The sequence below is a fragment of the Macrobrachium nipponense genome, chromosome 2, assembly GCF_015104395.2.
Source record: "Macrobrachium nipponense isolate FS-2020 chromosome 2, ASM1510439v2, whole genome shotgun sequence".
NCBI classification, from domain to species: Eukaryota; Metazoa; Arthropoda; class Malacostraca; order Decapoda; family Palaemonidae; genus Macrobrachium; species Macrobrachium nipponense.
The window spans coordinates 25,376,319-25,399,018 of record NC_087201.1 but is presented as its reverse complement, the minus strand read 5'-3'; the positions used below and the strand labels follow the sequence as shown (position 1 = coordinate 25,399,018).

At 40.5% G+C, this 22,700-nt stretch overlaps 1 protein-coding gene and 1 long non-coding RNA gene across 3 annotated transcripts in view; one reads left to right on the top strand and one right to left on the bottom strand.

Annotated features, from left to right (window-relative positions):
- The window catches only part of LOC135220496 (N-acetylglucosamine-1-phosphotransferase subunits alpha/beta-like), a 185,272-nt gene that overhangs the window by 27,757 nt on the left and 134,815 nt on the right, over window positions 1-22,700 (top strand). The window contains exons 2-5 of the mRNA XM_064257634.1: window positions 461-658; window positions 795-871; window positions 15,543-15,695; window positions 21,288-21,496. Of these exons, the coding sequence (XP_064113704.1) occupies window positions 527-658; window positions 795-871; window positions 15,543-15,695; window positions 21,288-21,496 (571 nt within the window). The 5' untranslated portion in view covers window positions 461-526. The remainder of the gene's footprint in view (window positions 1-460; window positions 659-794; window positions 872-15,542; window positions 15,696-21,287; window positions 21,497-22,700) is intronic.
- Window positions 2,965-3,990, bottom strand: LOC135221412 (uncharacterized). Of its 2 annotated transcripts, none has more exons than XR_010315933.1 (3): window positions 3,892-3,990; window positions 3,526-3,608; window positions 2,965-3,151 (listed from the first exon to the last, which is right to left on the bottom strand). It is a non-coding gene; the product is annotated as an uncharacterized LOC135221412 (long non-coding RNA). The 2 variants fall into 2 exon arrangements; XR_010315934.1 differs by lacking the exon at window positions 2,965-3,151 and adding an exon at window positions 3,355-3,380.

Sequence of the window (22,700 nt, the reverse complement as noted above, 5' to 3'; positions counted from 1 at the left end):
TTGTGGTCAAGCCAAAACATCTTGCCAATTTTATGGATTAATGCATCTTGGACCTTTATGTGTATATGAAAGAAATAGGCTTTGTACAATAACAGGTAAATGCTATTTGACTTATGCATTTGCTTAATATGAATTCTCATTATTTCTAGCCTAATCTTCACTCAGAAAAGAAAGTAATTCTCACTTTGTAAACTATAGATTGCTGTGCTGTGCCAGAATTGTGCAAAGTATCTCATAAAACTAGAATTGCCAAACCTCGTAAGGTTCGTTGTATTTGTTGTTAAATAAACTCAAGAATACAATATTACTGTACTTTACATTAACTTGTCACAGCAGATATTCCTAACTAGAATGCATCTATTTTATTATATCTTTTTAATTTCTATTTCAATGTACTATTTCATGCTTTGAATTTTGTTTTAAGTGTTTACCTCTGTTTTTTGTTTATTGAACATTTCAGAGCAAAGATTGATAATGCCCATGAGGTGGTGTGGACACAATTTAGATCCTTAAGAACTAGTACACCATGAGAGGACTTCATAAGATGTGCCATAGACTGCTGTTGGATGCAATCACACATCCACCTCCACTAATTGCTGTGGTTTTAACCGTGTTTCTGTCAGTGTTTGCTGTAGGCTTTTGGTGTGCTCATTGGATTGTAAGTATAGGCAATCAAACTTTTATAATTGTTGTTATACTTTGAGTGCATCTGTTTTAGACTAGGAATGAAATTAAAGCTTTTCTAAAATTATTTTTGTTTGCACATATAGTAGTAATATTTCATTCTTTTTCAGGATCAAGTTGACCTAGCGGCATACAGAACACTCAATGTGTTTACCGACAATATCAAAGGAGAAAATCTTTTAAACCAGTGAGTGCTTGAGTACTTCATTTATATATGACTAGTTTTTTTTTTATAAATGCAGAATAATGTTTTCAAGGATTATTACCAATCCTTTCAATTGTGATTCGTAAAATTAAATCTTTGTTCATAAGAGAGATCTAAGAATGCATATATGAAGAAAAATGGCAAATTTTTTCAGGACTGACCCAACATTTGGGGCTTAAAATAAAACACTTTGTTCATGTGAGAGTAGAGGACAAATGCTTGGCATTCATATAGGCATTTCTGTGAAACTTCTCAGCAAAGTAGCTTCTGGACTTTGATTTACTATTCTTGTTTGAAAATTCAGGAAGGTATCGTCACAGTTCCTGTCTCATCAGTATTAGCAATTTCAATTTTGGCAGCTGATTCTGTCCCACAATGTCTTTGGAGAGGCTTGTGCCTTACAGGCAATGTTCCCCCAGTAACTACTAAAATTGGTGTGTGAAGTGGCCACGGTTTGTTTGCCAGTGATCCTTCTACATATCAATATGCCTAATGGTATAATGGCTGGAACCTTCTTAGAGTTCCCCAAAACTCCCTTCTTCAGAAAATCCCTCTGTTCTTGGATACACTGAAGGACAATTGGAGCACATGAAGGAGCTAGGCACTTTGAGTGTATGGATGTTGTACAACCTTATTGTCTTGCAAATTTGAACAGCGTTCCTGGACCTGTTCATAGGTCAGCAGCCAAGGGGAAATGGTCTCCCTTTCTCTATGTTTACTGGCAAGACAGTTGAGTGAGTGGCCATTTGCTATGACGTTAACCTTGTCAGCCAGATCCATTCCAGACAGGCTGAATGTCATGGCAGAAGAGCTCAGTTGCTTGTTCTGATGATTATGTGTTTGCTGCACAGCTGAGGAAAAAGTTCATAGTATTATGCTCCCCTGGGTTATGTTAGAAGATGCATTTCAACACCAGTGGGGCCTCCTGGACTTGTGCACCTTTCCTTTGTTCAGCTTGATCTGACAGGTGATCCAGGTATAGAAGTATTCATATTGGTTGAACCTGATTATCAATGCACTGAGAGTCATTCATGGCCCACTCAACGTCACCATCCCCATCTGCCATACAGATACATTTGGAACTTTTTTTACTCCATACACTAGTGCTAGTGCTTCTTTTTCTATTTGTGAGTACTAGTTTCTTTCTGCTTTGTTTAATACTCTAGAGGCAAAAGCAATACATATTTTGGTACCATCTGCCATTACCTGTGCTAATACTGCACCTAAACCTATGTTTGAGGCATCACAAACCAACTTTACTGGCAAATCCATTTGATAATGTACTAGGAATGTGGGTGAGGACACTTCTGCTCTGATTCTTTAAAAAGAATTTTGACATTCCCTTGTCCAATTCCATTTAACATCTTTGTTCAGCAAATTACATAAAGGATGAGCAATTTTTGCTAAGTTTTGAATGAAATTCCCATTACGTACTTTATTTTCCTTTAGTTATTTTCTTTGAATGGCTTTTCTGTACCCATTATCTGTTTCTTGTTGAAGTTTTTACACCTTCCAGTTTTGTAATGAATTATTAGTTGCATGTTATCTTTATTAAATAATCATATCATATTACTCTCATGTTTAAATTTCATAATAAGTTTAGGTTTTGTACATGAAACTTACCCAGCAGATATATACAGGCAGTCCCCGGGTTACGACGGGGGTTCCGTTCTTGAGGCGCGTCGTAAGCCGAAAATCGTCGTAAGCCGGAACGACACTTGGAAATATGCCTTAAACTAAGAAAAAGTTAGAGACCTTACCTGTGTGACATGCAAGTATATTGCATGATGTGTAGTGTGGTTATTTCAATGGCAAAGGATGGTTCTTGAAGGTATATTCTTTTATTAAACTCTTGTGACACTATAAAGCACAATGTACTACACTTAATCCTTAGGTAGATATACACTAAACACTATATTTGCCACTGTTACAGTTCGTAGTAGTATTTGTTAGAATCCTGGAGTACACTAAAATCCCAGTCTGGTAGCTCTGGAAGGTAAAGTATAACACAATTAGTACAAAATACTACACAAAGTCCTTAATGCAATAGTGTAAATTATAGATATCAAGAGTAAAAGAGTTAATGTATGTTAATTAATTCCTTACTTTTAGTTTATAATTCCTTACTTTGAGTTATATCAAGAGTAAAAAAGTTAATGTATGTGAATTAATTCCTTACTTTTAGTTTAAATTTCTTGTTCAACGTAACCCTGGATGCACAAAGTCTTATGTGGCCCCATAGCCTACATCATTCAGGGGGTTCTGGAATGTACAAAAAATAATTAGTATGTCAGTAAGTACTCTATGCATAGTAAGTTACATACAGTAATATGCCACCATACAGTGGTTTAATATCACATATAACATGGTATAAAACTTAGTTAATGTATGTTAATTAATTCCTTACCTTTAGTTTAAAATTGTCGTTCACTATAACCCTGGATGGACAAAGTCTTTATGTGGCCCCATAGCCTACATCATTCAGGGGGTTCTGGAATGTACAAAAAATAATTAGTATGTCAGTAAGTACTCTATGCATAGTAAGTTACATACAGTAATATGCACCATACAGTGGTTTAATATCACATATATAACATGTATAAAACTTAGTTAATGTATGTTAATTAATTCCTTACCTTTAGTTTAAAATTGTCGTTCACTATAACCCTGGATGGACAAAGTCTTATGTGGCCCCATAGCCTACATCATTCAGGGGGTTCTGGAATGTACAAAAAATAATTTTGTCAGTAAGTACTCTATGCATAGTAAGTTACATACAGTAATATGCACCATACAGTGGTTTATATCAACTGGTATGCATTATGTAAATTGGAGGTTCGGTCTACACCCCCTGTTCAGCAGGGAGTGTAACCAGTACCAATTTCCATGAGGGACCTTGATCAATTACCATTCGCCCATGTGAGAGATCTTGGTCACTTTTTTTTAGTATGTACGTATAAAACTTACTTAATGTATGTTTACTACTATGTATAATTCCTTACCTTTAGTACAGTAGTACATAGTTTACAGTTGTCGTGCTATGTTATGTAGTAACCCTGGACAAAGTTTTATGTGACCCCATAGCCTGCATCATGGAGGGGTCCTGGTTTTCTGGAATGTACCAAAAAGTATCAAAGTTAAGTCATGTTATGTATGTTTAGTAAGTTACATTACAGTAACCATACGTACAGTGGTTTATAACATGTACATATGTACATAATCAAACTTGGTTGGAAATTCCTGTAAAAAAAAGTTATGTACGTATGTAATACGTATGTATGTACGTACTACTGTATGTAAAAACCTTACTGTTCATACTTTGTTACACTACATGTTACATGTGATACGTATACTTTCCTGAAGGGTTTTTTCCATCCAAAAATGGTGCTTCTACTTGTAGTTATCCCTTGATGACACTTGTAGTAACAACCTGGAGTTGTGTGAAAAATGTTGGTTCTGGAAGGAAAAAGTAACAAAAATTAGTGTACAAAATATACACTACAGAAAGTTGTGAATGCATATGTTAATTACTGTAGATATATCAAGAGTACTAAAAGAGTTAATGTATGTTAATTAATTCCTTACTTTTAGTTTTAAATTTTCTTGTTCAATGTAACCCTGGATGGACAAAGTCTTATGTGGCCCCATAGCCTCCATCATTCAGGGGTTCTGGAATGTACAAAAAATAATTTTGTCAGTAAGTACTCTATGCATAGTAAGTTACATACAGTAATATGCACCCATACAGTGGTTTTAATATAACATATAACATGTAGTATAAACCTTAATTTAGAAATTCCTTACATAACTTACCAACTTTTAGTGAGTCTCAAAGCTGTTACCTAGGTTGTGGGAGATGGAGGTGGAGGTGTAGAGCATTTCATGATAAGGATGCATTCCAAACCTAACTTCAGTGTGCTTTATCACAGATAAACAGGCTAGGATGATGGGCAGTCTGGAATGAAGAATTAATATTAAAGGACAGTATGTAACCACTTAGGTGTACAAAATTTATTGTACGTATGCAAACATTAAACACAACTGAGAATTCCTTACCTTCAGCAAAATGAAGACATGTAGGCTATGTAGAGGTCTGGTTTATGTAAGTCACAGGTGCATGCCAGTCTGGAATGATAATGTAATACATATGATTATAGTATGTATGTTACATACATAACATGGTTATTACATATGTAATATTAAAACATTAATAAAAAAAAAATGTCCTTACCAAATTCTAGTGGTTGGCTTGCTTACTGGGATGGCCATATGGTACATGAGAGTGGGTGGCTGGGCTATGGAGTGGGATGGGCAGGTGCTTGGGAGTCTGGAATGATAAAAAATATATAAATGATAGTTACTACTACTGTAACTACTGCACTAGTATTACTGTTTGACATATGTAGTGTGTAATACGTATGTTCAATATAAAAAATGAAGAATTCTTTTACTGAAGGAATGGGAGAGGTGATACTCGTATCAACTGATTTGGGCTCTGGAGAGGTGATAACTCGTATCAACTGATGAGGGAACATCTACATCTGGAAAGAATGATAGGGTACATAAAATATATCTAAGTGGATGTAATTGTAGCATATGTACACTAATAAAATTCTATTAGCAATTTATAAAACATTTTATACAAATTTGTTAAGGATTCTTACCTGATGTATAGGGCGAGGCATCAAAACCATGGAAAGGCTCAGGTCCTCGGGTCCACGCACTATCAAAGGGGTCTGAAATGAAAAAAAAAAAAAAATAAAGTTAGCACACATCAAACACATTGGAAGGCTTCAGGGTCATCTGGGTTGTCACTAGTCACTATCAAAGGGGTCTGAAATGAAAAAAAAAAAAAACTAAATCAAGGTTATGCAACATCAAACACATTGTACCACTATGTAAGTTAGTGTACGTATGTATGTAGGGTGTAAACAATTTCCAACATGAAAATGAGAAAAATGAAATTGCTTACCTGATTGTACACGTACAGGTGGGCGGGCTGATACAGAGGGTCCAGGTACAGGGGGATCTGGAACTGTCACAGGTAGTACAGGGAGATCTGGAACTGTCACAGGTAGTACAGGGAGATCTGGAACTGTCACAGGTAGTACAGGGGGATCTGGAACTGTCCACCACTTCTGCAATAAAATTACAAATGATGAAAATTAATGAAGTTACAATTTACTCTTACATTTAGTTGTTACATTAAAAAATTAACACATTTTAATATGTACACTATGTAAACATAATTAGTAAAACAGTTCAGAATTCCTTACCAGGACTAGGAGTGGGAGGTGGTGGTACTGGAGACTTGTGAAAGAAAGTGTCAAGCCTGGACTGCACACTTCTCTTCGTCTGCTTCTCCTTCAGGGTCTCCTTGTAGAAAGTCACCAAATCCATGATTCCTCTCTTGATTTTGTCAAAACCTGGCAACGTTAGGGTCTTCTGCCTCAAAAGAAGAACCAAGGCTCTCTCCAGATGAGTAAAACCCTCTGACAAGCCTTTCACAGTTAATGACCTGGGTTTTGGCTCTGGTGCCGCCTCCTCTCCTCAATCATTTGTTGTTCAAGTTCTAGTAAGTCCTCTGCAGACAATTCCTCTCCATGGGAAGCCAGCAGCTCTGTTACATCATCAGGTTCAAGATTCTAGTTTCAGCCTCTTGCTTAGCCCTACGATCTTCCTCGTCACAGTCTCGACGTCTTCTGCCTGGTCAAAGCCTTCAAACTGTGCACAAATGTGGACACAGTTTCCTCCAGGCCCCATTTAAAGTGGTCGTCTTCACCTCGTCCCAAGCACTTGCAATGTTCTTCACTGCATCTGCAATGTTGTAGCCCTTCCAGAATTGCTTCAGTGTCAACTCCTTGTTAGCTTCTATCCCGGCACAAAGCAAAACGTATGGTCCTTCTAAGGTAGTAAGCCTTGAAATTAGCTATTACTCCCGGTCCATTGGCTGTATCAGCGATGTGGTATTGGGTGGGAGGTACACCACCATTCACATTAGGATGCATGTCCGCTCAAATTTGAAGGGTGACCAGGGGCATTGTCCAGGACTAAGAGGGCCTTAAAAGGCAGACCCTTCGAAGTCAAATACCGCTCCACTGCTGGCACGAAATGGTCATTGAACCAATCTTCGAAGACCATTAAGGTAACCCACGCCTTCTTGTTAGATTTCCAAATCACAGGAGTTGACTCTTGAAAATGCCCTTGAAAGCCCTGGGATTCTCGGCCAAATACACCAGCAAGGGCTTCAGTTTCAAATCAACCACTTGCATTGGACCCAAACAGCAAAGTCAGTCGCTCCTTTCCAGCTTTATGGCCAGGTGCTGACTTCTCCTCCTTGGAAAGGTACGTTCGATTTGGCATTCTTTTCCAAAATAATCCAGTCTCATCCACATTAAAGACTTGGTCAGCCGTGTAACCACCATCCTTAATTATCTCAGCCAAACCACCTGGAAAACTTTCTGCTGCTTCGCTATCAGCACTAGCAGCTTCACCTTGCAGCTTCACATTATGCAAATTTGCACGAGCCTTAAAACGGTTAAACCAACCTCTACTCGCGGAAAATTCACCACCAGCACTGCCTTCGCCAAACTTTTTCACTACTGCCTCATGCAGCGCTCTAGCCTTCTCCTGGATCACACTTAAGCTCACCGGAACACGTCGCTGGTTCTGGTCCTCCAGCCAGATCATGAGCAATTTCTCCATTTCAACAATGCTCTGGCTACGTTGCTTCTCGTTTATCACCGTTGACTTCATCGGTGCAGCATCCTTGAACATGCTTCAGAATACGTTCCTTATCCTTCACAATGGTTACCACCGTGGTCCTGCTCAAGCCTAAAGAACGGCCTATTTCGGTGTTAGTTTCTCCTCCCTTCTCCGACCAACGCTTATCACGTCATATTTGACCTCCATCGTGATGACCTTCCTCTTCTTGGATGAACTATCATCGGAGGAAGTACTTTGGCGTTTAGGAGCCATTGTAAATTTGCGAAAATGGCAAGGAATTTCAGCAACGTCTCAGCACACAACCTAGTGAAATGCAGGCAGGCAGCGATTGAAGTGGCGTCCTTTCGTATTGTTACGCTTGGCGTCCTCGACCGTCCGAGGTCGTTGTTCGGTCAATTTACCATACAGTTTTAATAAGCGTAATTAATTATGCACCTCCGCTCAAAAAACTAGTTTCTGCATATGAGGTATCGTTTAAAAAGCATAACAAAACGTCGTAACCTTGGAATTTGTGTTGTAATCTAACCAGAAACTTAGTTTTTTTAATTATGTACTGGAAACAAGCAATGATTTTTCATTATATTTGCGCTTTTGGACTGTTTTAAACTGCGCATCCCAAGCTAGTGTATTCATTCGCCCGCAAACTAGTTCCGCATATGCGGCGTCACTAAAAAAAATTCAAAAAATACGAAAAAAAAAAAAGTGTCAAAAATCATCATAACCCTCAAATTTTTGTTGTAATGTAACCAAAAACATATTTTTATTATGTACTGTGCTAAACTATAAAGGATTTTTATCATAGCATGCGTTTTTTAAAAGCGTCGTTAACTCGGAGCGTCGGAAGCGTCAGCGTCGTAACCTCGGAACAAGCGTCGTAACCCAGGACGGAATTTCCATTGAATATTTAAGAAAAAGCGTCGTAACCTCGGAACGTCGTAAGCCGGAACCGTCGTAACCCGGGGACCGCCTGTACTTAGCTATAGACTCGGTCGTCCCGACAGAATTTCAAAACTCGCGGCACACGTGACAGGTAGGTCAGGTGATCCACCATTCCCGCCGCTGGGTGGCGGGGTCTGGAACTATTCCCGTTTTCTAAGTCATAATTTCTCTGTCGGTTGAACGGACAACACCTATTGTTCGTTCCTCCATCTTGGATTTCTACTCGTTTGCCGAGAATTTGGATTGGTTTTTTGGTGACGTATTCTGTTTTTTCTCTGGCTTGGCATACGCTTATTGTGGACTGTTTTTCGACTTTGGTTTTGACTACTCTTTCACGATGTCTGACGCTAAGGCTTCACCTATGTTTAGAGTTTGCAGTAGGGAAGGTTGCAAGGTTAGGCTGCCTAAATCGGCAGTAGATCCTCATAGTATTTGCGCTAAATGCAGAGAGAATGAATGTTCTTTTAATAACACCTGTGTTGAATGCGAGAACCTTACGAGCTTGAATGGAAGGAGTTATCGTCATATGTTAGGAAGCTTGAGAGAGATAGAGTAAGAAAGCTTCAGCTAGGTCATCTAGTAGATCTTGCTCTTTAGAACAAGAAGTTAACTCTCTACTAACGATTTCCCTTAGCCTCAGCTGCTTTCTCCCTGTCTGGATCCAAAGATTTTCTTCAGAGAGGGAAAATGTAAAAGCTTCAATCAAGAAACTTCAAGCTCAGCTACGAGCTCTAAACGAAGGTAAGAGTGGTGATAGTGACTTGTGCAGTGTCCCCAGTGCAGTGGAGGGGGCATCTGACCGGTTCCTCATTGCTCCTAGGCCTAGACCGCTTCCAAACTCCCAGGACCAGGGGAGGAGGAATTGTCGAAAGCCGCAGGGAGGATGCAGAACATCCCCAACGGTCAGGCGTCCCTTCGGCAGATCCTGTTGTAAAGTCCCAGGCTGCCTCGGATTGCCGCAGAAAAGGCGTCCTAAGGGAGTGTTTTTCGGCCTCAGACTCTTCCTCTCCTAAACGAGGATGGAGTTCGGCAACTCTTTCGCGCCCTTTGAAGAGAGCCTGGAAGGCGCCTAAAGGAGACGCGGCTGATTCCAGCCCAGAGCGTTTTCCCGAGGATTGGCCTTCGGGACCTAAGAAGACGAAACAAGAGGAGCCTTCTCTTCAGGATCCTACGAAGAAGTTTTTGATTAATCTGCAAGAGCAGTTAGCTTCTTTAGTAGGCTCCTTTGCTAAGGACTCGACAAGGAGGAAAGATGTTTCGCTCCCTGTTAAGAGTTCCGCTAAGCGCCCCTCTTCGTATAGGAGAGAACCCTCACAATCTCCAGGGCGTTTATCGCCTTCGTCGAGAGACTCGTCCGATAGGAGTTGTTCTCCTGAGAGAAGAGTTCTTTCGCCCTATAGGCTGACTTCTCCGAAGCGCCCTATGAGACGCCCCGAATCGAGCAGAAGTCTCGATCGGTTTAGGTTCAAGGAACCGGAAAACCGATTTAAGTATCAGGATCCTTTGGCTCTGCAGGACCAGGAGCCAGACAGGCGCAAAGAGGCAGCAAGACGCAAGAAAGGGCGTCAAGAGCCTCTCAGACCACAGGATTCAGGACGTCAGGAGTCTGCTAGAAGGCAGGAATCAGGACGCCATGAGTCAGGGCGCCAGGAGTTAGGACGCCAGGAGGCAGGACGCCAGGAGTACGTTAGGCGTCAAGAGTTAGGGCGCCAAGAGCCTGTTAAGCGTCATGAATCAGGACGCGGGGATCTTTTCAAGCGCCCTGAATCAGGGCGCCAGGAGCCTAGCAAGCGCCGCGAACCTGGCGAACTGCAAGAACCTAGACAACAAGAGTCTAGTAGGCGCAAGAGTGTTTCGGACAGGCAGGAGCCTCACTCTTCGTATAGAAGTGCTAATGTTCAGCGCTCCCCTTCTCGGGAAAGGAGTTCTTCTCCCGGGAAGAGCCAGATCACTCCCAAACGGTCTCCTTCGGTGGATCAGTTGGACCAGGTATCGGAAGACGACGAGCCAGTAGATGTAGCAGTTTCTGACTACAAGAGACTTTCACTTTTGCTGCTAAAGGAGTTCGGAGACTCCCTTCATCCTGCTGACCCTCCTTCACCGAGGATCTTTGATGTCTAGCACAAAAGCTCTCAAGTCGTCTTCCTTCGTCAAGATGCGCCCCGCTCTTTGTATGAAAAAGGCCTTAAAGACCTTTTCAGAGTGGTTGACTTCCAGAAGGGAAGCGGGCAAAACAGTTTTTTCCTGCCCTCCTTCCAAGTTAACAGGCAAACCAGGAAGGTGGTACGAGACCAAAGAACCTATGGGGTTAGGCCTCCCTTCTTCCGCAGATGCGGATTTTGCTCCCTTAGTGGACTCTTCCAGGAGGAAGTCTTTGCTGTCTGCTAAGGCAACATGGGGCATGTGTGAGCTAGACCACCTTCTAAAGGGCCTCTTTAAAACCCTGGAAGTCTTCAATTTTATGGACTGGCTTTGGGAGCTTTAGCTAAGAGAGCTCAGGACACTGACTTTGTTTCCATGGAGGAACTTTCAACGCTCCTGGCTTGCTTGGACAGAGCGGTCATGGACGGTTCCGTAGAAGTTGCCTCTCTTTTTGGAACGGGAGTCTTAAAGAAGAGATCGGTCTTTAGCTCTTTTCTAGCAAGAGCCGTATCACACCTTTTGCAAAGAACATCTCTTCTTTTTGCACCGTTATCCCCGCATCTGTTTCCACAGGAGACTGTTAGAGAGGTTTCTAAATCTCTTACGGAGAAGGCAACTCAGGATCTCCTCACGCACTCAGCCAAGAAGTTTAGGCCGGCAGTGCCTATAGAGAAAAAAAGAGACCCTCTTTTGTACAGCCCTTTCGAGGTGCCTCCTCTTCTAGAGCCCCTCTTAGAGGTCGCAGACCAGATAGAAGGAGTAGACCATCTAGAAGGTCCTTCGGGAAGTCTAGATGAGCAGGGAGTCCTCCAGACGAAAGTAGGCGCCAGACTACTCCACTTTGCAAAAGTCTGGGCGCAGAAGGGAGCGGACTCTTGGTCCCTCTCTATCCTGAAAAAAGGATACTTGATCCCCTTCAGGGAAAATCCTCCCTTGACGACAACTCCAAGGGAGTTGACTGCAAGATACTCGGATCCGGTCCGAAAGCTTGCTATTTTGCAAGCAGTGGAACAGATGATTTCCAAGGAAGCGGTAGAACTGGTTCAAGATCTCCAGTCTCCAGGATTTTACAATCGGCTATTCCTGGTACCGAAAGCATCGGGGGGATGGAGACCGGTTCTAGACGTCAGTGCCCTGAATTTCTTTGTCTTGAAGAAGAAATTTTCAATGGAGACGTCTTCCTCTGTTCTGTCTGCTCTTCGTCCAGGGGACTGGATGGTGTCCCTGGACCTTCAGGATGCGTATTTCCATGTGCCAATTCATCCGGCAGCAAGGAAATATCTGAGATTCATGTTCCAAGGGAAAGTGTTCCAGTTCCGAGCGATGTGCTTCGAACTTTCGACTGCCCCTCAAGTCTTCACGGACATCATGAAGAATGTAGCTTATTGGCTACATCTGGAAGGGATCAGGATCTCGTTATATCTGGACGATTGGCTAATAAGAGCCCAATCGGAGAAAAAATGTCTGGAGGACCTGTTAGTTACTCTAAATTTGACAAAGTCCCTAGGACTTTTAGTCAATCGTGAGGAATCCATGCTGACTCCCCAGCAGAGTATTGTCTATCTGGGGATTCAGATGGATTCTCGGGATTTTCTAGCGTATCCTTCGCAGGAAAGGAGAGAACGCTGCTTAGAAAAGGTGGCAGTCTTCTTAAGGAAAGAACATTGTTCCGCGAGGGAATGGATGAGCTTACTGGGGACCCTCTCCTCTAGATGGAACAGTTCGTTTCCTTAGGAAGACTACACCTACGACCCCTTCAATTTTATCTGAAGGAGAAGTGGGATTGGAAGTCCAACAATCTAGGAGATACATTTCCAATCTCGAAAGGGATCAAGGAGAATATCCGTTGGTGGTTAGATCCACAGAAACTAAGCAAGGGAATCTCCCTTCGCTTACAGAACCCGCGCCTAGCGTTATTTGCAGACGCCTCAGATTCAGGGTGGGGAGCGACCCTAGGTTCGGAAGAAGTGTCAGGCACTTGGGAAGGAGAACAAGTGTCCTGGCACATAAACAAGAAAGAACTAACAGCCATTCATCTAGCTTTTAGTTCATTTCGAGGAACAGGTCTCAGGTCTGGGGATTCAGATTCACTCGGACAACACAACAGCCCTCGCTTATATAAAGAAACAAGGGGGGACGCATTCCTTTTCCTGTACGAATCAGCAAAGGATCTGCTGATTTGGGCTCAGGAAAGGAAGATCTCTCTTCTCACAAGGTTTGTGCAGGGAGAGAAAAATGTCCGGGCAGATCTGTTGAGCAGAAAAGAACAAGTCCTACCCACGGAATGGACTCTCAATCCTCAGATTTGCCAACAACTTTGGCATCTGTGGGGAAGGCCCAATATAGACCTGTTCGCGACCAACAAGAATCACAGATTAGAGACCTATTGCTCCCCGATCTCGGATCCACAAGCAGTAGCAGTAGACAGCTTTCTGCTAGATTGGACGGGCTTGGACGCATACGCCTTCCCTCCTTTCAAGATAGTAGGGGAAGTATTGAGGAAGTTCGCTTGCTCGGAAGGAACAAGAATGACCCTCATCGCTCCCTTCTGGCCAGCTCTCGATTGGTTCACAGAGGTGCTGGAGGGGTTAGTAGATTTTCCAAGATCGCTTCCACTAAGGAACGATCTTCTCAAACAACCCCACTTCGACAGGTTTCACAAAAACCTCCCCGCTCTAAGTCTGACCGCCTTCAGACTGTCGAAGGACTTGTCAGAGCAAGGGGCTTTTCACGAGAAGTGGCGAAGGCTATTGCAAGAGCCAGAAGAGTCTCCACCTCTAAAGTATATCAGTCGAAGTGGGAGTTGTTTAGAAGATGGTGTAAGGGAAAGAAAATATCCTCTTCTAGTACCTCTGTAACTGAAATCGCAGATTTTCTCTTATATTTGAGAAAAGACTGTAACCTGGCAGTTTCAACAGTGAAGGGTTACAGAAGTATGCTGGCCTCAGTTTTTCGACATAGAGGAATAGATCTGACGAATAATAAAGATCTACATGACCTTATAAGGTCTTTCGAAACCACGAAAGACCATGTAATCAAGAAGCCTAGCTGGAACTTGGATGTGGTCCTCAAGTTCGTAATGTCGGAAAAATTTGTACCGTCTCACGCAGCTTCGTTTAGAGACTAAACGAGAAAGTCATTATTCCTCTTTGCGTTAGCAACAGCCAAGAGAATTAGCGAGTTGCAAGCTTTGGAAGGCAAAGTGGGTTTTAAGAAGGATTCAGCGATTTGCTCCTTTAAACCATTTTTTCTAGCAAAAAATGAAAATCCCTCAAAGCCTTGGCCAAGAAGCTTTTAGATAAGAGGACTATCTTCATTAAACAGGGAGAGAACTAGAAAGGACTTTGTGTCAGTCAGGGCACTCAAGTTCTACCTGGAGAAGAAGAAGTTGCTGAGAGGTACAGAAGAAAGTCTTTGGTGCTCTGTAAGAGATCCGAAAAGATCGATTTCTAAGAACGCCCTTACATACTTCATAAAAGATGTAATAAGGGAAGCTCACCTTAAGTGCGATGAAGAGCACCTCAAGGTTCTCAGAGTGAGAGCTCATGAAGTGAGAGCCATAGCTACGTCTATGGCATTTCACAAAACATGGTCTCTTCAGGCTCTTATAGAGTCTACGTTTGGAGATGTAATTCTGTGTTCGCCTCGAATTACTAAGAGACGTTAAAATTTCGTACGAAAAGTGCTTTGCTCTGGGAGCGTATGTTTCGGCGAATTCAGTGCTGGGAGAAGGGGCTGAGGCTAATCCTTCCTAATTTAGTTTATGTGTTTACTTACTTTTTATTGGTTGGTTGTTTTTTATTGGTTAATTGTCAAAGGGAATAGGGAACCCTCTTGCAATTCATAGATTATAACAATACTAACATGGTCAGGTGATCGGGATTGGCTTCAGTGCTCTTTGTGATTTTTTAATAACCTTAACTCTGTCATGTAAGAGGGCGAGTCTCCATTGATATGACAAAAGGTCAAGGCTCTACCATGTAAGTGGGTCAGCCCCCATTGGTACGATCCAGAATAGGCTCTGTCGCGTAAGCGGGCTAGCCCCCATTGACACGATCCAAAGAGTTATTCAACCATAGGTTCATTCCTCGTTGAAACTCTTGAGGCAGGCAGACTCATCGACAGTAGTCATGAAGTCTTCAGCCCAATCAGGTAGGAACTATGGATTATTTTATCCAAGAACATAGGTTGTTTTTTCCCTGTTTTTTAATGTATTTAGTTTAAGTATTATTTTGTTTTTAGCTGTCTCTTGCCCGCCACCAAGGGTGCCAATCAGCTAAGTATATATCTGCTGGGTAAGTTTCATGTACAAAAATGATATTGTTAAGATACAATAAAATTTTGTACATACTTACCTGGCAGATATATACGATTAATGGCTCACCCATCCTCCCCTCAGGAGACAGGTGGAAGAGAAATTATGGCTTAGAAAACGGGAATAGTTCCAGACCCCGCCACCCAGCGGCGGGAATGGTGGATCACCTGACCTACCTGTCGCGTGTGCCGCGAGTTTTGAAATTCTGTCGGGACGACCGAGTCTATAGCTAAGTATATATCTGCCAGGTAAGTATGTACAAAACTTTATTGTATCTTAACAATATCATTTTTGCTAGCAAGCAAATGTCTGTTACGTTTCTTGTGATTGGTATAGAAGTTCAGGTTTGTATATGTAGTATAGTAATGACAACCAAATTTAAGGAGTCTGGAAGGGTAGTGTGTAGGTCACTGATGATGAAAAACTAGTTGATATGAATGAGAAATGGTATTAGGGGGTTACATCTCATTATTATTGATTAGAGGGGAATTTTGTGAAATGCCATTTTGAAATCAACTTTTCTATTTCCAGAATATCAAGTGGTCTTCCCATTGATGTTGTTTACACCTGGGTCAATGGATCTGATCCAGAGCTGCTGCTGGGCCTTCAAAAACTATCAAAAATAAATCCCAAAGAGTCCTGTCCACTTTCTCATTGCCTGCCTGCTCCATACGTCAGTTTTTTGTGAGTAATGTTATCGTTGCTCTAAGAATACAGTTAAACCCCTGGATTCAAAGGGTGATATCGACCACAACCCCCAGCAGATCGCTAAAATCCCCAAATTTAACAACCCTCAAAAAATGCTAGTAAAGTACCTACGTATTTTGATAGTTCAAACTGCAAACACCCCATTTAAAAATTCTTATACCTACCTATTATAGTAACTGTATCATGAAAAGGTATTTATTCAAGAAAATATGAAAATATAGTAATTAGTAGATATTTTTCTACGAAAAATTCCCCAAATAGGCTAATTTTCTGTGAATCCTGTATCTGCGAATAGGTGGGGTTTGACTGTATTATTGATTTTTCAAAATATTTGATAAATACAGGATGGTACTATGACTTTCGTGAATTCTAGTAGTACACATCACAGCAAACAAAAAGGGCATCTGGGTACTTGAAATTGTACCTGGTTAATATTCTTTGGTTTAGCAAATGAAAATGAAAGGCACTTAGCAAAGCTGCTTATGAAACAAACTCAATAAAGTTGTAAACACATGACTGAAATGAACATTTACCACAAGAATCATTAATGTTGATGCAATATTCAGTGGACACAACAGATGAATACCAAACAGAAACTTTATTCTAGAGTTGACAAATACTAAGTATCATAGGGGCTGTAGATCAGGAGTGTACGAATACAGGCAGTCCTGGGGTTACGACAGATTCGGCTTACGACGTTCCGAGGTTAAGGCACTTCTCAATTATATTCATCAAACATTATCTCCAGGGTTACGACGCCTACAATGCTCATCTGGCAGATGAAGTATGACACCAAAAATGCAAAATAATCAATATTTGAAGGTTTTTTTTAATGAAAAATGCAATAAGAATGCAGTTTACATAGTTTTCGATGAACCCAAAGCATTAAGAGTAAGTTTTTCTTAGGATTTTTTACGATGTTCTGGCTTGCGACGATTTTCGGGTTACGACGTGTCTCAAGAACGGAACCCCCGTCGTAACCCGGGGACTGCTTGTATAGTGAAAGAAGGGAGAAAACTTAATTCTCTCTCTCTCTCTCTCTCTCTCTCTCTCTCTCTCTCTCTCTCTCTCTCTCTCTCTCTCTCTCTCTCTCTCTCTCTCTCTCTCTCTCTCTCTCTCTGCTGTAAAAATTACTCTGAGAATAATTTTCATCTTCCTTCCATTATTATTTGTAGATGCTCAGGATTTGTTACTGTAGAGTAAAATTTTCTTTGGCGCTAACAGCATGAATCTTTGCTCAGTGAACTCTATAGGAAAAAGGGAATTAGTCGTCTATCTCAAGTTCCTAGCTATGTTTATGACGGGATTATCAGTCAGTATCAGTACACGTGGAGTGAAGTTTTGTATGCTTTCATATCTCTATATTTCTGTATGTCAGAAACATTTAGAAGATGAATTGTAAGTCTTTTAAAACACCCATCGTAGAATCGGGCTTTCTGCACCACATAACACCAATGTATGTAGTCATATACACAGCATCACTTCTGGGAAGAACATTTTCATCCCATTTGTTTTTACGATAATGGTTTTATTTAACCGTTCCATTGTAGTAATCTCATTTCTTTCAAATTACTGTAAGGTGAAAAATGTGCGTCATTGTTAAAGTTTGGTCATTCAGTCTTGAGAATGTAAAAAAATAAGCAGTAATAATTTAAATATTAATAAACATTACCTGCACCAAAATTTACCACATTGACAACCACATTACCTCCTATTCTGTCCCCCAGTTGGCAACACTGCTGTTGACAGTTACAAAACCTTCCCTTGAAAATTAGTTGTTAACGAGTGCCCATGTTGTTGAAATCACATCTGCTCTTTATAAATTTCTTAAGCTTTTTGTACCTTTAAAGCTCTCATTAATTGTTAATGCGGCTTTATGTTAATTACCATTCACGTATTATATGATTTATATCCACGAAATTAGTGAGTTAACTTTCTTTGCCCTGTTAGGGCACTCTCATGCTATTTATGTCGCACGAAAGACATTCAGGGTCGTCCCCATCATCTGTTTGTTTCACCCTGAAATGTGAAGAGACCTATATCAAAGAATGGTGTATCCTTTTTCCTCAGAGATCTTATTGTTAAAACTGGCGGTTTGGCTGCCTGTGAAGGCCAGGTGCCAAGAGCACACAGTATTAGAGCAGTTGCTACATCAGTAGCTTTTATGAAGAACGTCTCAGTCGCCAGGGTGCTTGAGGCGGCGACTTGGCATTCTAATTCTGTTTTTGCCTCTTTTTACTAGAGGGATATTTCTCTAGTTCTAGGCGACCTTCGTTCTTTGGGCCCGTTGGTGATGGCAGGACAGGTCGTCAGACAGGAGAATTAGGTAGTCTTCCTGTTTTATGTTTGGTTGCTACCTGTATCTTATTTTGTTGTATAAGTATTTTTGTGGGGGGGGGGGTTTATTTATTTATTTATTTTTTTGCATTATAACTTGGCAGTTTTTGGTTTAGTTAAAATGGGAATTAGTCAGTTTGGCATTTAGGTGTTGTTGATGGCGAGGACTGGCTGCTTGACAACTCATGCTGCTTCCATTGTCAGTGTGACTTGGGACCAGCCACTGGGTTGTCGGCACTGGCGACTACGCTTCTCCCAAAGTCGATGCTGACCTAGGACTAGCCACTGGTTCGCTTGTCCTGACGACTCACGCTTCTTCCATTGTCTTTCTGGACAGGGAATTAGTCAATGGATCGTCTGCTGTCATCTGGTAACTCGTTCGCCATCTACTTTTTGCCTCACTTGTTTTCTCAGAGTCAGACACTCGTGCAAGATCAGGAGACATTAAGTAGCTCTGAGTTTCTTGTTGACAAAGTCGGTTGCGTTGGTACACCCTCCGATGATCTTTTAACATGAGACCAGTTTGGACTGTCAGGCACTCATCCTTCGGGGCTGAGTCGCCTTTTTGCTCCGCGCTCCTTTCTCTTGGCACCAGAAAGCTCGAGTCAGGAGTTGCTCATGAGCCGATATCGCTGCTGGCGACGTTGGGTTGCGCTGATACACCCCCCAGTGTTTGCTTAGCTTTGAATCGCCCAGGCAGTCCAGGCACTCATCCTTCAGGGAAAGAGTTGCCAATACCCGCTCCTCTCTCTTGGCGCCAGACATTCATGAGAGAGCAGATGTCGTTGTAGTGCTTGATAAAGTCATCGGGGTGCAGCCTTGCTGCCCTTGATGTCGTCTGACTGGTCATCTGGTCGGTCACCTGACTTTTGTACAGATTGACTGACTATGCACTTACTCCTTGTCCTTTACTACCACAGTTTGGTGGCATTATGGTAGGAGACTTTGAGTTCTTAGTGTATCTTAGACTTTGGGTTGAGTTTATAACTCTGCATATGATATATATTTCTTTGTTGTTTTATGTCCTGTTATTATTATTTTTTTTCTTATTCTTCCTGTTTCATTAATTGGCTTAGGTTGGTTCCTCCTATTCTGCCCGAAAAGGAAATTTTACTCAGATTCCCTCCTCCTTTTCAATGTGGTTAATCGGGCTAAATAAATTATATTAAGGTAATGTTTATTAATATGGAATTTTTATTATAAAATTAATATTAATGATACTTACCTGTATAATTTATCTAGTCCCACCCATCCTACCCCATGGTCTGCCTATCACAACTGATTTTCAAGGGAAGGTTTTGTAACTGTCAACAGCAGTGTTGCCAACTGGCAGACAGAATAGGAGGTAACAGGGTTGCCAGTGTGGTAAATTTTGGTGCAGTTTTGGGGGATTTTTGGGGATTTAGGACTAGATAAATTATACATGTAAGTATTATTAATATTAATTTTATACAAGTTCATAGCAATAACTTGGCCATACATCAGCACTTTGTAGATATACATAACAAAGGGCCTTAGGAGAGAGCTATGGACAGCTGCTGAGTGCTTGAAGCTGTGAGCATCACACTACAGCAGCTTGTGAGGAATGTTTTCAAGTGCCCTTGTATTGTGAGCAGAAAGTCTTGCTGCAGGCTTATGGGATTCTCATGTATGACCTTCCGCATCTGTCTTCAGTGATGTTTCTGTAGTTAATTTTCAGTTTTCCTGATTAGTAGGTTTATGTGTTTATTTTCAATTTTTTATCCTTATTTTTCATCTTAATTTTTTTTTACTAATTTTTTTTTTACTGTACTTATCTTACTGTCTCGTAGATCCATTTTATATTTAATATAAGCACAGATGATAGCTGTAAATCAATGGCTGAAACAATTGTCAGGTATTTTGATTAAGGATAAAAGCAAGAAGATTCATAGATAATAACTTTTTCACAAATATTCACAAGTAATCCACAAAGGTAATTTAATATCAAATTCATTATTTTTTTTACTGATGTGCTGCAGTATGTTATCAGTATTTTTTATAGTTAATTTATTCATTGGTAAACATGTGATTGCATCTTCATTTTTTTGCTGCACAGCTTGTTTGCTACAGGGACATTACAATGCTATGTTGTGGAATTGCCAGATGCCTCTGTAGTTTGCTATGATGTATGCTCGTGAAGGAACCAGTGTACTGAATTTGTCAGGATGGTGTTCACTGTAAGTTGTCCTGTTATCAGTAGAAGTGTAAATGAAATTCTCAGGAGGGGGCATCTGTCGGCCCCTGTAATGCCTGTCTTTTCAGTTAATTCATGCAGCTCATACCAAACAGGATCCACATCTATGTTCAGTTAAGTTCCAATGATGCCAGTATACCAGTTACTCATATTGTAAACTTACCATTACTGTAGATAATGAAACATTAAAATACCCCTTTCTTTCATAGCTTGGAGGAAATACTTCTTATTTCAGTGGCATATGTCACTCATATAGTAGTGACTTACATGCCATCAAATGTTTCAGTATATAATCTTGCATTGCTGATCCAGGAAAATCTAAGATTGCTCTAAATGCTGTAATTTTGCAGGCTTGCAGCACATGAAACTTTTTTAGCCTTAATTATGTTTAATCATTAACAACTTAAATTTTTTTTGTGGGGGGGGCTGGAAAAAGATTGTCTAGATTAAACTTGGTGTGTATTACCTTACACAAAAAAAAGAAATAAATAAGTGCCTCGGTGGCATGGTCGGCATGGTGTTGGCGTGCTACCTCGGTGGACGCGAGTTCGATTCTCGGGCATTCCGTTGAGGTGTGAGAGATGTGCATTTCTGGTGATAGAAATTCACTATCGACATGGTTCGGAAGTCACGTAAAGCCGTTGGTCCCGTTGCTGAATAACCACTGGTTCCATGCAATGTAAAAACGCCATACAAACAAAACAAAAAACCTTACACAAAATATAATTTTATATTATTAAAATATTTGGGAAAGTAAATCCACAGTAGTATGCCTGTTTGATTTTGTTAATTAAAGTATAATCATCAGAAAGCATTTGATGGCCTGCACGGACCTCATGCTGTATATATTTTGAATAACAAAATCAATCAAACAGGCATACTACTGTGCATTACTTTTCCATTTTATTGACTCATGTGATTATGAGTTTTCATTAAAATGTTTACTAAATCGGTACATATATGTTTTTTGTAATTTAGCTTTTTTTCTATTTGAAAATTATTTGTTTTCATTCCAGGAATAACCAGCATATTAAAAATCCTGTAACTGAAGTACTCTCACAGTTAGAAGTGCTGGATATGGAGAAGATCATTGTTACCCATAATGATTCTCCAAAAAACCTTACTGTCCTTCATTTGGTCGAAGAACATATGCCTACTGCCATAAGGAAAATCTCACAGACATTAGGCAACAGCTCCCAACCGATGCAGGCATACTGGACGTCAGGTATAGTATCTCTGTGCATTGCTTTATTCATGTGGCAGGTCATTTGCTTTTAACTAATTATTATCTAAGTATTTCCTATTTTTATATAAAGGCAGTCCCCGGGTTACGACGGTCTCGGCTTACGACGTTCTGAGGTTACGACGCTTTTCTATTATATTCATCAGAAATTATTTCCAGGGTTACGACGCCTACAAACGCTGATCTGGCAGATGAAATAGGACACCAAAAATGCAAAATAATCAATATTTAAAGTTTTTTTTTTTTATGAAAAATGCAAAGTAAGGTTTTCTTAGGATTTTTGACAATGTTCCGGCTTACAACGATTTTCGGCTTACGACCCGTTTCAAGAACGGAACCCCCGTCGTAACCCGGGGACTGCCTGTATAAGTAATATGAACTAAATTTTTGCAAGGAATGACAAATTGGTTGTTTCTGGGAACATAGTTTAAGCCAGAAATGGGCAACCTGTTGCTCGCGAGCTGCCTCCTGCTCTTTGATGGTCTGACAGTACTCTTCAGGGGAAGTGAATTTAATGTCCACAAGCACTGATGCAGCACATTTCATAATTAAACATTTCTAAACAAAAATACAATTTCATTAAACTGTTAGTGTTCGGTACTTGAAAGTTTCGTTATAATGGCAATATAAACTATATTAATCTACCGTTTAAAAATGGTTACAATAAGAGAATGTTTGTTGCTCTCATCTTGAAAAACAAACAACAGGTTGCTCTTGATGCTTAAATGGTTGCTAGCTTTTGGTTTAAGCACATACATACTGTCAAGGAGAAGAGGAATTTTCAGGAAAATAATCTTTATTTACATGCGTGCAAATCACACACTTACATTGAATTGTAGTCTTTTTGTTATACATACTATATATTCTCATAGGGAACTATCTGTTCAGAAAACTAGAAATTGGTAACAAAATTTAAATTGTAAATTGTTTTCTAAGCTGCTAGTGGCATTTGACAGTTTGAATATGAAGTTTATTCTTACAAGCATATTAGCACTTTTCATCAAGGAGCATTCCGGGTATGAGCTGGATATGTTGGGTCTCCATTGGAAAAACTAAAGTCATCAATACTCTGTAAGAATGTTGAATGGAAGTATATTTTTAATATGTATTTTTAAGATATTGACATTTTCTTTCTATTTCCTTTTGTCCATCGGTGAAGTTTTTAGGTTTTGTTTAAAAAAAAAAT